General features: G+C 48.1%; 1 protein-coding gene across 1 annotated transcript in view; it reads left to right on the top strand.

Annotated features, from left to right (window-relative positions):
- LOC147701248 (suppressor of tumorigenicity 14 protein homolog) overlaps positions 1-14,276 on the top strand; it is a 134,217-nt gene extending 119,941 nt beyond the window's left edge. Inside the window, exons 15-19 of the mRNA XM_086929994.1 lie at positions 8,404-8,526; positions 9,685-9,868; positions 11,085-11,353; positions 11,683-11,819; positions 13,116-14,276. Of these exons, the coding sequence (XP_086786120.1) occupies positions 8,404-8,526; positions 9,685-9,868; positions 11,085-11,353; positions 11,683-11,819; positions 13,116-13,277 (875 nt within the window). The 3' untranslated portion in view covers positions 13,278-14,276. The remainder of the gene's footprint in view (positions 1-8,403; positions 8,527-9,684; positions 9,869-11,084; positions 11,354-11,682; positions 11,820-13,115) is intronic.
- Positions 14,277-14,747: the final 471 nt, after the last annotated feature.

Raw genomic sequence — 14,747 nt, 5'->3', positions numbered from 1 at the left:
GTGTTGGAATCATACCCAGTGTGGGAGGTATGATTCCACGTACTATAAAGCTCCTCTGTGAGGTCGTAAGTGCTCCCGGTACCAGCCTTCCAGAACAGGGCAGCAAGCTAGGGCTGCTGCTGACCAGAGACATGCTTCTGCCCTCCTGCTGCTGAGCTAAGCTCGAGCAGGGAAGGCAAAACTAAAGATATCCTGTCACAGGGAAGTGTGACCACCTCCCAGACCAGGTTTAGAGTATTGGGGCAGAGTGGGAGCGCTTGCCAGCACCACTAAGTCAGCTTGAGGGGCACATTTGGTGTCCTCCTTGCATAGTCCAGTTCAAACCAGCTCAGAGAGCCATTGACTACCGCTCTGGTGCGTAACTTCGACAAAGTGTTGCAGGGATTTTGCTCCTACACAGACCTGTGGACAGAGACTTGGGACCTCCGTGAATTAGGGTGTGCCAAAACTCACCTTAGTACCCAACATCCCCTACCAGACTAGCATCAGTGTCTCATTGGCGCTTCCAAAATACCAATGATTAGACAACCCAGAACATGCGACTTAGGTTACCTCAGGCAATGTGGAAAACATGAATACTCTTTTGTTATACTCTCATACCAGTCCAAAACGGGGAGGAAAAGAAGACACACACAAGTTTGAAAAGTTTATTTCTAACGCTGTGTTCTCATGCGCAGCATCTTGGCTAATACAAGCAGACATATTATCAGAAACAAGATTGTCAGCATAGTTACTATTCCATAAAATACAAAGGGAGAAAGCATGTTATAATGCTAAATGGAAACAGGTTTAAAATATACCTATATTTCACCCTCCTATGCTAGTAGGTTATTTTATATCTACAGAAGGTTTCTTGGGATTACATAGGGGCCCCATACCTCTGGTATTTAGCAGAAATGAATCACATCAGATTCTGCACCAGCTCTCAGCAAACGAATGTTCTCAAAGTGTGTGTGATCATGCCTACGAAGTGCATTATTAAACGCGCCAATCTCCGAGGTGGCCACAGCCGCATATATGTTATGTCTAGAACATGCGCTGATCAGTCCGAACAACCACTGTGTTGAAATAACCTTGAAGACCTCAGCACTCACTGTTCAGACTAAGCTTACCAAGCAAGGCTGCTAACCTAGAAAAACTTGTTATTCTCGTGTGAAGCAAAACACTCTGCTCAACTCTAAACATTTAATAAAGTTTGTGCTGTGTGCAAAAGGGAGCAGAAAGGAAAAATTGTGTTTAAAATCCTAATAAGCTCATGTCAAGTTACACCGTGTAAATGCAAGGCTCAGCCCCACGACAAAAGGACATGAGAGTATCCTCCCCACTGTCCAGCCCCTCCTCTGGGAAGGAACCCTGTATCGTCCCAACCCTTTTCTTAAAGTACTTAAGGGCTTACCTGTGGGTGGGTCCCTAGATTCATCATGGGAAAAGATTCAGATCCGGATACCACTTCATCTTCGGCTGTCTGGGCAATTTGGACTTTGCTCTGGGCACCAAGGCTGCAATTGAGAAGACTCCTGCTGCTCCTGGTCTCGTCGCCCTGCTCGTCTGCAGCAACGTCCATGCCTGTGCTCCATACCGGAACCTTCCAAGGCCTATGGACATCCAAGACACCTGAAGAAATCTCCCTTGAAGTGAAGGAGTCCCTTCCTGCATCTGCAGGCACCACAATCAACCTTCCTGCATCTGCACGCACCACAATCAACCTAAACAGACTGCTGCTCCTGGGCTCCTAGGGATTCTAAAAGGCTCAGCAACACAGTTCATGGTTCTACCACTCCCTCGAGGCCTGCACAGTCTCATACTAAGTTTGAGGCCAGTATCCGTCATTGGAACCGCAGGAATCTAACCCCTGTGCACCACGGCGAGTTGTCATTGCAAAGGCATGTTGGCTCTCTTCCCAAGAGATCTTCGGCCTCCAAATAGCCTCCACCTCAAGCATCTCCTTTGACCAAGATCTCCATCCTCCCTGCAGCTCGTGCACTGTGGGTTGCATGATGAGCTGCTCGAGGTCCTCTCGCGACTCCAGTTCCTCCTGCTTGTGGGTCCTCTTGCGTGTTTTCTTTGACTTCAGTGGACGCCCCTGATTGCTCGAGCCTGCCTTGACTCCCCTGCTTGTGGTGAGTCGCTTGGATCTTGCTGGTCCCGACTTTGCACCTTTTATGCTTTCCACATTAGTTGCAGTTGTCAAGGCTTGTTGTAGCTCCTCACTGACACCAACCCTTCAAATCTCAACATCTGACGTGTGACCGCTTTTGAATGGCTCCTGGTCCACACAGCTGCAGCTCCAATGTCACCGTAAACTCTCCTGCAACACCGACATCAGTGGGCATTAGTCTCCCATGCCTCCAGGTCACTCTGTCCCCCTCAGCTTGCAGGTACTTCTCAGGTTGAATTCACCTTTGGGTTCCACCGGCAGTGGCATCTTCCTGAAGATCTCCATTGAGTTTGAGGGCAGTTTCCGACACCACTTCACACCGATGCACCCGGCTTCCCTGGTGTAGGTATCCTGGTTTCTAGGGTATCCACGGGCGGGGTTGCTCTCCAACCTTCTGTCTTCCATGGGGTTTCTTCAAGTTTCACTGGGAAGGTTCCTGCATCTTTACAATTGCAACTAAGACTCATCCTTTGACTTCAATTGAGCACGCAGTTGTGTTCCCACTCTGCACATTGCCTCCGTGGGGTTCCTTGTTGCTTACCTCAGGTGGTTCCATGGATCCACCGCATTTCTATGTCCTCTAGGTACAGTCTTAACTTGAGTCGCGATATGCATCCCCTTTTTTAGTATATGGTTTGGTCTCCCCCTGGCGGCCACTTTATATTCGTGCTACTTACCTGTTTTTATTGCAAAGTATTGTGTGCATAGTGTATTTCTCCAAGTAGGAAATATTTGTATGTGTTAGTGAGTGTCTTCTAATAAATTCATATTTTTATTAATACACGGTGTGGTTCTTTTTCACTTAATCTATACCAATAAGATTATGTTCTGGTAAAAGAAGCTGCTTTAGACTACATTTGGACTAAGCCTGAAGGCTGCTTTCCACATCTACCACTTGGAGAGCTTTCTAAGGTTGTCTAAGACCACTAAAACACTAAAATCACCATAAAGGTTGTCTGGATTAGTGCAGGGAGTTAGACTTACATAAGTGAGTATCGTATACTAAGCCAGCCCCCTACACTGCTGCAATAGGAAAAGAGATGAATAAGAAGAAACCTGAATCTTAAGTCCGCCTACTTACATACTGAAAATCCAGAAGTGAAAAAGAGTGTTTGTTTGAATTATGTTTGAAGTACCTTCCTTTCTGATGTAAAATACAATGGAAACCGTCCCTTCCAGATAGGTGGTGGCTGACTGATGGGATAGAAAGAATGCCCATATTCTTTTACCCACGCCAACCTTCTTTGCTCTGGTGAGTATACAAACCTCATTGTGAGCAGTAACCTCTATCTCTGAATGGATGTAAATTAGGGCAACGTCCTAGTCACGGATGGAGAAGCTCAAAATGTGGCCATCCCCAACATCCTAATCATAAAATACTTTTTAAAAGACTGTATAAACAGTGAGCAATAGATGAGTTACAGATGTAAAATGACGTAACTGAATGCATACTGTGGCCAGCAATTTAGCCAGGGAACGTTGTTGCAGGACACATATGGACACATACACCACTAGAAGGCTACAGACATGTAAATGTGAAAATCTATTTATTGGCGTAATCCTTGTGGGGGAAATCTAGTTGTATATTAATTTTTCCAAAGCACAGAGCTATAGATAAATGCATAAGGTAAATATCAGTAAAATTATTATCATAAAACCTGAACCCTGAGTGGGTGAGGTGAACATGTCAAGTCAAGTCAAAAGATTTGTATAGCGCGCTACATACCCATAGGGTCTCGAGGCGCTTGCGGAGGGGTGGGGAATTAATTGTCAAATATCCAAGTTTTAAGTTGCTTTCTGAATGCTAGGTGGTTCTGAGTAAGGCGAAGGTGGGTGGGAAGGGAGTTCCAAGTCTTAGCTGCCAGGTAGGAGAAGGATCTGCCTTCCATGGTGGTTTTGTTGATGCGAGGTACAGTGGCAAGAGCTTGGTTGGAGGATCGTAGCTGACGGGAGGGGGTGTAGAAGGACAGTCGTGTGTTGAGGCATTCGGGTCCAAGTTCGTAAAGTGCTTTGTGTGCGTGGGTTAGGAGGCGGAAAGTAATCCTCTTATTTACGGGGAGCCAGTGGAGGGTTTTCAGATGACCAGAGATGTGTTCTTTACGCGGGATGTCTAGTATGAGCCTGGCAGAGGCGTTCTGGATGCGTTGGAGTTTTTTCTGGAGTTTTGCGGTGGTACCGGCGTAGAGGGTGTTTCCGTAGTCCAGGCGACTAGTGACCGGTGCGTGGGTGACCGTTTTACGAGTTTCGGGGGGGATCCAGCGAAATGATTTTTTGAGCATGCGAAGAATGTTGAAACAAGATGATGAAACGGCGTTTACTTGTCTGGTCATCGAGAGTGAGGAGTCCAGGATGATGCCCAGGTTTCGTGCATGGTCTGTCGGGATGGGTGCCTTTCCAAGGGCGTCTGGCCACCAAGAGTCATCCCAGGCGGAGGGGGAGGTGCCTAAGATGAGGACTTCTGTTTTGTCGGAGTTCAGTTTCAGACGGCTATGCTTCATCCACTCGGCTACTTCTTTCATTCCTTCGTGTAAGTTGGTTTTGGCGGTGTTAGGGTCTTTGGTGAGTGAGAGGATCAGTTGAGTGTCGTCAGCGTAGGAGATGATGTTGAGGTTGTGTTGGCGAGCGATGGTCGCAAGGGGGCTCATGTAAACGTTGAAGAGGGTGGGGCTGAGAGAAGATCCTTGTGACACGCCACAAATGACTTCAGTAGCCTCAGACTTGAATGGTGGGAGGCGGACTCTCTGCGTTCTTCCGGTGAGGAACGAAGTGATCCACTCCAGTGCTTTTCCTTGGATTCTGACGTTTCTGAGGCGCTGTAGAAGGGTGCTATGACAAACTGTGTCGAAGGCTGCGGAGAGGTCGAGGAGGATGAGGGCGACTGTGTCTCCGTTGTCCAGTAGAGATCGAATGTCGTCAGTTGCAGCGATGAGTGCGGTCTCAGTGCTGTGTTTGGCTCGGAAGCCGGACTGTGAGGAGTCGAGGGATTTGTTGGTTTCGAGGAAGGCGGCGAGTTGATTGACAGCTTTCTCGATAACTTTGGCAGGGAATGAAAGGAGTGAGATAGGGCGGTAGTTTTTGAGTTCGGTGGGGTCAGCTGTGGGTTTCTTCAGGAGGGCGCTGAGTTCAGCATGTTTCCAGCTTTCCGGGAAAGTCGCGGAGTTGAGGGAGCAGTTGATGACGTCTCGAAGGTGTGGTGCTATAATGGAGTCTGCTTTGTTAAAGATGTGGTGAGGGCATGGGTCTGTGGGTGATCCTGAGTGGATAGAGTTCATCAGACGGATGGTGTCCTCAGTGGAGATAGGCTTCCAGTTGTTGAGGATGTTCAGGGGGGGTGGGGGTCCTGAAGGGGGTTGGGAGGGTTGGTCTTCGGGTCGGTTGTCGAAGCTGTTGTGGATGTCTGCAATTTTGCTGTGGTAGAATGAGGCTAGGGAGTCGCAGAGGGCTTGAGAGGGGGTGATGTCGTTGGAGTTGGCCGAGGGGTTGGTAAATTCCTTGATGATGTTGAATAATTCTTTGCTGTTGTGGGCGTTGTTATCTAGTCGGTCCTTGAAAGCGGCTTTTTTGGCGGTCCGGATCAGTTGGTGGTGTATGCGGGTGGCGTTTTTGAAGGCGTCCTTGGTGCTGGTGGTTGGATCTTTTTCCAGGCCTTCTCAAGGGAGCGGCAGAGTTTCTTGGATTTCTTAAGATCAACGTTGAACCAGGAGGCTTTCTTGCTGCCTAGTTTGATTTGTCATTTTTTCAGTGGTGCTAAGATGTCGGTGCTGTTGGATAACCATTGGGTGAGGTTGGTGGCTGGTTGGTCTGGGTTTGAAGAGTGGGCTGGGGGGTTTAGAAGAAGCGATGAGGAGATCTGGTCGATGGTGATTTTGTTCCAGTTTCTTTGCAGAGTGGGTTGGGGGTGGTTGTTGGAAGTGGGCTTGTTGTAGGTGAAGTGAACGCAGCTGTGGTCAGTCCAAAGGAGAGCTGTGGTGTGGCTGAAGGAGACATGTTTGCTGGAGGTGAAGATGGGGTCGAGTGTGTAACCTGCGATGTGGGTGGAGGTGGTGACAAGTTGTTTAAGTCAGAGGTTGGCGAGGTTGTCCAAAAGGGTGGTGGTGTTGCGGTCGTTGTTCTTTTCAAGGTGAAAGTTGAGGTCTCCCACAAGGATGTAATCCTCGGAGGGGAGCGCGTGTGGAGTGATGAAGTCCGTGATGTCTTCACTAAACTGTGCTCGGGGTCCTGGTGGCCTGTACAGGAGGGTGCCTCTGAGTGTGATTTTGGGGTCGATGTGGATCTGGAAGTGAAGGTGTTCAGAGTTGGCGAGATTGACGTCTGAGCTGGTTGAGATGCGGATGGATTTCTTATGGACGATAGCGATACCTCCTCCTGTGTGGCCGGTACGGTCCTTGCGTATGATCTTATAGCCTTCCGGGATGGCAATGGTGATGTCTGGGGCTGAGGAGGCGTTCATCCATGTTTGTTAGGAAGGCGACGTCCGGAGAGATGGTGTCTAGTAGGTTCCAGAGGTCAATGGCGTGCCTGTGGACCGATCGGGTGTTTCAGCAGGATGCATTGTAGGTGGTTGGGGTCGGATATCTGTTGTGTGATCGTAGATGAGGAGTTGTTCCTGGTGCCGTAGAATTTGCAGGAGTTGCATGAGAAGGGTCCGTGGGTGTGTCCAGGAGCGGCTTGGACGCAGGTGGGGGGAACGGCCGGGGTTAAGGGCTAGGAGGGTGGTGGCATCGTAGGTAATGCGGGGAGGGAGGGTAATACGAGGACCAGGGGGACTGGCGCTGGGCGCGGTCCAGGCGCGGACGGGCGAAGACGGGCTTACCTTTGGCGCACCTTCGGCGCGAATGGGGCGTGACCGCTGCGCGTGAATGCGGCGCGAAAGAGCATCTGTCCTATATGGATAGGGGAGGGGCGAAGGCGGCTCAGCTGGGAGGCGGGGCGGGCTTAAGGGACGACAACAACAAACAAAATGACAGCTGGGGGGGGGAAATAAAGCAGAGCACCGGGGGATATCGCGCATTCAAAGTAAAAGTTACAGTGGAAATATAAAAAGCAAATAAAGCGAAGCGGCAACCAAGGCAGACTGCAGGCAATTAATTAAGAGGCAGTTTAGCGTTAAAGCGCAGCACAACGATACCAGATGTCGCCAGAGACACTGGGGAGCGACCACTCAGCACAAAAGCGAAGAGGGAGTCACAGCGCTTCCAGGTATGGTAGCGCTGTATGTAGTCTGTGGGAGGGCGGCTCAGCTGGGAGGCGGGGCGGGCTTAAGGGACGACAACAACAAACAAAATGGCAGCGGAGTGGTGATCAAAGCAGAGCGCCGGGGGATATCGCGCATTCAAAGTAAAAGTTACAGTGGAAATATAAAAAGCAAATAAAGCGAAGCGGCAACCAAGGCAGACTGCAGGCAATTAATTAAGAGGCAGTTCAGCTTCTTGTCCTGCACCTGTTCTGTGTGCATTTGTACGTAAAGCTAGCACTGCTGGCTGTGATGTTACCTGTATCGTTTGTGCATATCCATATATTATGTATAATTCAATGCATTCCATCCATCACTTTTTTTTGTATACTTTAGTAAGTTGCCCAAAGTGGGACAGGCATGCCCAGACCTGCGTCTGTGCACATTGTGCCACTGCAACCAAGCTATACCTGGCTGATGAGCCCTAACCAAGGCACAACTGGTCCATTGGTTGCTTACGTTCCGATTCGGGGAGGGCCTGGCCGTACAGGTTAAACTGTTCCATCAGAGCAGAGTCCAGGTTGATGTGTTTGACTTCAAACTGAGGTGGCATGGTGTGTAAAATAACGATGCACTGGGCTGCGGCCTGAGTAATTACAAGTGGCTGAAATTAATTCAAGCATTCCATCCTTCACTTTTCTGTATACTTTAGTAAGTATACATTAGGGCACATGTATAGCATAGCAGAGCTAATATGAAAGCGAGGAGTGTGCAAGAGTGTGAAAACCAAGAAGTATGCTTATTGGCGTAAGCACGTCTCTTAACTTGAAGTCTGATAGTTGGGAGTGATTGGTCTCTCACCTATGCTGGTGACGCTCACCCCAATATTGCCCATGGTTTGTTCTACATGTGGGAGGGGTTTGGACATGTCTTATAAGACTTTCTGGTTATTTTCTTTTTTTTACATCTATTGTTGAAACATTGAAGTGTTACTGAAGTGTTACTGAGTAACATTCCCTGTCTTATGCTGATCCAACTCTTCATTCTCTTCCCGGTCACCTACCCTCTCCAGCCACAGAAACCGCCTGCACAGATTTCACGTATAAGTGTAAAAGTCAGGTCTGCGTCGGTGTGCTCAACCCAGAGTGTGATGCGAAAGAGGACTGTGCCGATGGGTCTGATGAGGTGAACTGCAGTAAGTACTGAGTTGCCCCTTTGAAGCCTTCATGTGATTTGAGGCGGTTACTTTAAGGGATTAAATTAACTTCTTCCCACACCCTTCTCTCTACCCATCCCCGTTCACCATGGCGTCTTAGGCATTCTTTGCATCCAGAGCCCTTGCCTGTCTTCCATCTGTGGTGCTGCAACCATTTTTAGAGTGGGGGTGCTGCAATTAACTTAATATCACTGAAGTACTAGGGTTTGTGAAAGATCCAAACATCCTAGAAAAAACACACGTGCAGCAAATGTGCCTTGCCCATTCAGCAAGAGAGGGTGGGGTATGTAGCTGGTGGAGCATTGGTGAAGTAGCACATTGTTATATACAGACAGCACATTTTCATTTGAAATAGCCACTAAATTTACATGGACATGTAGATTTCCTGATAAAAATTTAGCGCAAAAGCGAATGTGTGAAAATAGTTTCAGTAAATATTTATCACTTGCACTGCACCAAGAAAAGTGTCTTGATTTCTTTTGATCCTATTAACATCTTGGTTTCCATCCCACTTCAGAATTACAAAAAAGTTCTTTTTGTCCTTTCTGAATTAGTGATATAATTTGAAATATGTGCATAGTTCCTTTCTCAATAGTTAAATGATGTATTCGAAAGAACTGACACCCTACAGCCTTTCCTGTACCCAGCAGGATTGTCACCTAGATCACTTTTACAAAGTCCTCTCCCTTTTCAATCCGAGAAATAAAAGTACGCAGCAGTTTGTCAGAAGACCTAGCCTGACGTTTGACCTTTGTCTTAGAACGTGTCACCGGATATACACAACATTTAAAGGAGTCCTTCTTGCTCAGTCGTCTTCTGATTTCCAGCTTGGTTATTTCTGGGCACTGTTGCACCCCAAGAATCCCTACAGACAACACCTATGTCCCCACCATTCTGTTTTTGGATAGATCCCCAAAGCCTACTGATATTTAGCAACCACACCCTCCCCCTGCTTCCGCATCGACCATTTTAGTCGGTTTTTCGACTCTTCACTCGCTCTTGCTCTCCACCCTCTCCTCCTTAAGACTGAGACGCCAGACCAGAGGAGGGTTTACTGGGAGGGTTCTGGAAGGATGCGATAAGTGAGGCCGTGAACCACCCCCTCAATAAGCTCCCATCTTTCTCCCTCTTTTTCAGATTGTGGAGTCCGGCCCTACAAACACAATCGCATCGTGGGTGGCACTGACGCTGATGTTGGGGAATGGCCCTGGCAGGTCAGCCTGCATTTTGGCAACCAAGGCCACACCTGTGGGGCTTCCATCATTTCGGAGCGCTGGCTGGTGTCCGCTGCACACTGTTTCCAGACCAGTGGCAGGTCCAAGTGAGTGTTGCTGTGCAGGCGTGGGGGGTGTTTAGAAAGGAAAATATGAAGAGCCTGATTTGAATCTTGGTGGATGGGTTACTACTTCACAATGGTGATGGATGTCCCATCTGCCAAAATGTAAATCCCATGGAAAATAATGGGATTTATATTCCGGCAGATGGGACATCCATCACCATTGTGACGTAACCCGTCGGCCAAGATCAAGTCAGGCCCTTTGTCAGGATGTTCATTCAGAGCCACCTGGTGGGAGGCAGGTAGGTACAGACAGTAGGAAGTGTTGGTGCCAGTCATACAGGTCCAAGTATCCAACCAGTAGAGGGGTAGGTGGTTTCAGAGAGCAGGAAGTGAAAGGGGTATCTTCACCTGTATTTATCTTCTCCTGTATTTAAACATACAAAACTCATAAGATTTTGAAAACTGGCTGTGGAATTCAGGAATGTGCTGGAGGCTGCCTGTTTATGTGAAGAGGTCTACCATGGTTGGTTAAAAAACCTCTTCGCTCTTTTTTTACAGCCACCAAGTTGTATCTGGGCCCTCATGTTAGAGATGGGTAAAATCCTAGGTGCTGTTCAAGACCTATGTTGAGGGGGTGGGCTTAAAGTGGTCTTGCCCACCCATGTGACCTAAGTGAGAAAAAGTAAGCATTCTCCCAGCCCCTCTGAGTGCTGCTGGGCAACCATTCTGTCAGCATGTGATTTAAGAAGTTTGTCCGATGTTTGATGCAGGGCCGGACTGGCCGTAGCGGGCATCGGGCATTTCTCTGGGAGGCTGGAAAGGTTGGGTCCAATTTTGTTACTGTGGGACGGTTTTGCTGCAGTTTTGCAATTTCTGCCCCCAGTAACAAATGTAGCACTGATTCAAAACCTGTGCCCTCCTCTGGGGGCTGGTCCAACAAAATTGCAAGGGCTGCTTTGGGTTCCAGTACGGCCCTGGTTTCATGGGTTCTTGTGCTATACAGACTGTGCTGGGATGAGAATGTACCCATTCTGTTCGGGTCCCTCTGTGATAGTGGTGGGTGGAACAGATATGGCTCTGCCCTATTGTTGTTTTGAGTCTATTCTGCCTACCTTCTTGTACAAAGTCTGATTCACACTTGCAGGCAGAGAGCTGGGTGTTTTGCCAAATAACTGTTTTCCTCATACGCTCATACCCACTTCAGCACTGTTTTGTCCTAGAACTGAGATCACTTTGTTCTCTCAAATGTCCCCAATAGTTACGCGAGTGCTGCCAGCTGGACAGTATACAGCGGCTTGCGCACCCAGGGCAATCTGAAGGATGTCCAGGTGAGGGGGGTGAAGACCATCATCACGAACAGTCAGTTCAACGATAACACCTTTGACTATGACATTGCTGTGCTGGAGCTGAAAGAGCCACTGGTCTTCACTGACACCATCACGCCAATCTGTCTACCATCCCCCACGCATGTCTTTCCCACTGGCATGTCCTGCTATGTCACAGGCTGGGGTCTCCTCAGCGAGGGAGGTATGTATGAGCTTAAAATGTGCACCTCTGGCTGTCCTGACATTGCATCCTTTTTTGGCCTGGCTCGGTATGTGCCTGCTGGGCACTTTCACGCTTCCTGAAACTTGCGCTACTTCTCTCCTGTTTCTCGTGCCTTTTCTCACAAGCTGCTGGCCCTTTGTGCTTTCTAGATCCTCTTCCTGTTCTTGCTATCGCTCATCGTTTCCACTCCTATGGCCTACTCATCTTTTTCACCCCCTGCCTATTTTGGACTTACTACAAAGCGATGGTTCTCTTGTGGTAAACCTATTATCATCCCTCGCAATTATGTCTTGTTTGCCCTTTAATAGGACAGTTGGCAGTGGTGCTGCAGAAGGCCAAAGTGAAGGTCATCAATGACACAGTCTGCAATGTGGTCACCGAAGGCCAGATCACTCCTCGTATGGTGTGCAGTGGCTACCTCACTGGTGGCATTGACGCTTGTCAGGTACGTAAAGGGGTGATGTTGCATCCAACTGATAGTAGAGGCTCCCATCTCAGTGCTGCCTTTGTAACTGGCAACAGCTAATAAGTATCTGTGAGAAACACACACTTCCCCACTATGTAGTCATGTCTCTCCCACTTCATTGTCCTTTCTGGTTTCCGGCACCTCCAGATCATCAGGGCCAAACTGAGAACGACCAGCCCTGGCCATTTAGTCAGACTGGACCCGCAGGTGGGGGAAGACAGGGGGATGAGGTGAGGGGGGGGGGGTGGTGGGGTGTGGGGGGGGGTGTTGGGTGCGGATGGGAAACACTGCTGCTTTTGTTACCGGGGAACGATATTGCAGCACTTGTAAAAAAAAAAAAAAAATGGCTCTACCGCTCAAAAACCAGCCCACACACTTCCAGCCCAGCAGGAAAATGTCTGGTACCCATACGGCCAGTCTGGCTCTGCATTTCATGTTGGAACTTGGGGGGTGGATGAACTTGTATTGTTACATTAAAACTCCACCAGATTCCACGGAGTTCCACCAATGAGCAGAAATGTGCATGTTGTGCTGCAATTTAGCAACCGTGCTAGTAGCACAGAAAAATCAGTGTGAATGGCACCATGCAGTGTGCAAGAGAGCCACTCAAGTTGGTTTTGCTGCAAATCTACTCGAGAAGCTGCACTTTCACCACTTCCGATTGTGTTAGAAAATGGTGCTTTCTCGTACTTGCATTTCTGGAGACTTTCGGGGAAAATATCTGCCATGCAGTGGTTGGTGAAATTTAGCCGGAACTCCGCATTACAAGAGTAATTTCAGAGGCACTACATTTTACTGTAGGAATGAAACCTTCCTACCACCCCTAATGTGAACCCCCTCCCAGCCCCCAATAACTTTGAGTCATCTGTTAACACAGCCACTCCTCTTCCCTTTTGTCTTTTTAGTTCTCATTCATCTCCAGTTGGTCCTCTGTTTACCCCGGTTCTACTCAACCTTCACTCCTTCGTCTCCCCACTGACCCACAATGCCTTGACCCCCTCAGCCTGCCTATATCCGACCCCATTCCCCCCACTGCCTTGGTCCCTCGGTCACTCCCTTTCTGCACAGCCCTTTAGCCTGATCCCTTCTGCCTTCTCCCCTTACTCTCTTCCACATTCTTCTTTGGCCCCTCAAACTATCCCCTGTCCCTTTTAACTTGCTATCTTTCCCATGCCTTCTATTTACCTCAACCTAGCCCCTCTGTGTCCAGTTCAGATTCTGAACATGAGATTGTTCTTTTCTCTTCTGACTCTATTATGTTCCTTTTTTCCCCAGGGAGACTCGGGTGGACCGCTCTCTTGCCAGGAGAATGGTGGTACCTGGTTTCTGGCAGGCATTGTCAGTTGGGGCGAGGGCTGCGCACGGAAGAATAACCCTGGTGTGTACAGCCGTGTGACGATTCTACGGTCATGGGTGAAGGAGAAAACTGGTATCTGAGGAGCAACCTTGTTGGGATTCTGATGCCTGCACAGATGCTCCTGCCCCCCTCACTCCATGGACCGTCTTTAAAATTCAGACTGCCAGGGGAATTCCATCATCTTGTCTGAGATTCAAGGAATAGACATCCCTAGTGGACAATGCACGTTTAAAAAAAAGGATTGAATATGGCACCTGACGTGCCGAGGGCAAGCATTCCATAAGGCGGCATCTCTTCTTCCATGGTTAGGGGCACTCTGCAAGCTGTGCACATGCGGGTGTGCACAGTTTGCATTATTAAGCTGGACTGGTTCAGCAGGGACCCTTCCTCAAACCTATTCCTGGGACATGTCTTTAGGACATGAGCATCATGAGCTCCCTTTTATCATTGCCTTGCCCATGATCCACCCCCAAAAGTGCTCAGTCATTGCTATAGGACTCCCAAGTGAAATCTTCCTCTTAACCATACACCTCTCCTAACATTTCCTTGAAATAAATACTCCTGTCATGTTTAAGGCCAGCACATTTTATGATGTATATAGCTTATTTTACTCGTTTCAACAACTAACCAATAAAAAATACTTGGAGAACGTCAAGGCACCATCTCTACAAGGAGCTATGGGTTGTGTTCATGCAGATCTGTATGGGAATATTCTTTCTGGCCCAAATTCTACCCTATCCTCTCCTCTGGCTAGAAACCCATCCTCTCTCCCTGATTACAGGCCATTATTCATCCTCCCTCAAAACGGTGAAGTAGTTCTCCTCATTGCCTCTTGGATTCAGACCCGCAATTAGACTGACCGAGTGTCAAGAAGACATTATTCTGCGGGATCCCTGTCCTTTTAATTGTACAGTATCTTATGCCAACCCTGCTCTAAGCAGGACAGGCCTATGGATGGATTGTGATGTATAGTGCTGCTCCCTTTGTCAATAAGGGACTCTGCAAGGTAGGCACATATCACTCTAGTTCAGTCACCCACAAAACTCAAGTTTGTTTCTGTGTAAAAAATAAAGTTTTTTAAAAAACAAAATATACATTTATGAGTGCTTTGTGAGTTCTTGCTTGCATGCTGCAGAGCCACTGACGGACTATCTCTGTGGGCTAGATCTCAAAAATAAAACTGGTGCTGAAGATATGGCTCTGCAAGTTAAGAGCTTACTGCTTGCATCTATCTGCTATGACCTACAGGTCCCAAGTTTGAACCATGGCAAATACAACTAGGTTTCCATCCTTCTGAGGTTGGTAAATATAGTACCACTAAATTGGGCAATTGCAGCATTTAGCTTCCACAGGTCTTAGCGGTGCCGTAAATTATTGCCTGCGAGTGGCAAGAAGTTGCTTGTTTAGTACAAGAATTGATTAAGATGGAAGCAGACAAATATTGCATGTTCAAGTACTACAACACAGTTTTTTTCAGATATAGCATTGTATGGCCAATATGGATCTGGTGGTAGACACAAATGTGACCAAGGCTAAGCGGACATCAGTTG

This window comes from Lissotriton vulgaris, chromosome 7 (assembly GCF_964263255.1).
Source record: "Lissotriton vulgaris chromosome 7, aLisVul1.2, whole genome shotgun sequence".
Classification (NCBI taxonomy): domain Eukaryota; kingdom Metazoa; phylum Chordata; class Amphibia; order Caudata; family Salamandridae; genus Lissotriton; species Lissotriton vulgaris.
Note: the sequence above shows the minus strand (reverse complement) of the source record. Positions and strands in the feature narration are given on the sequence as shown.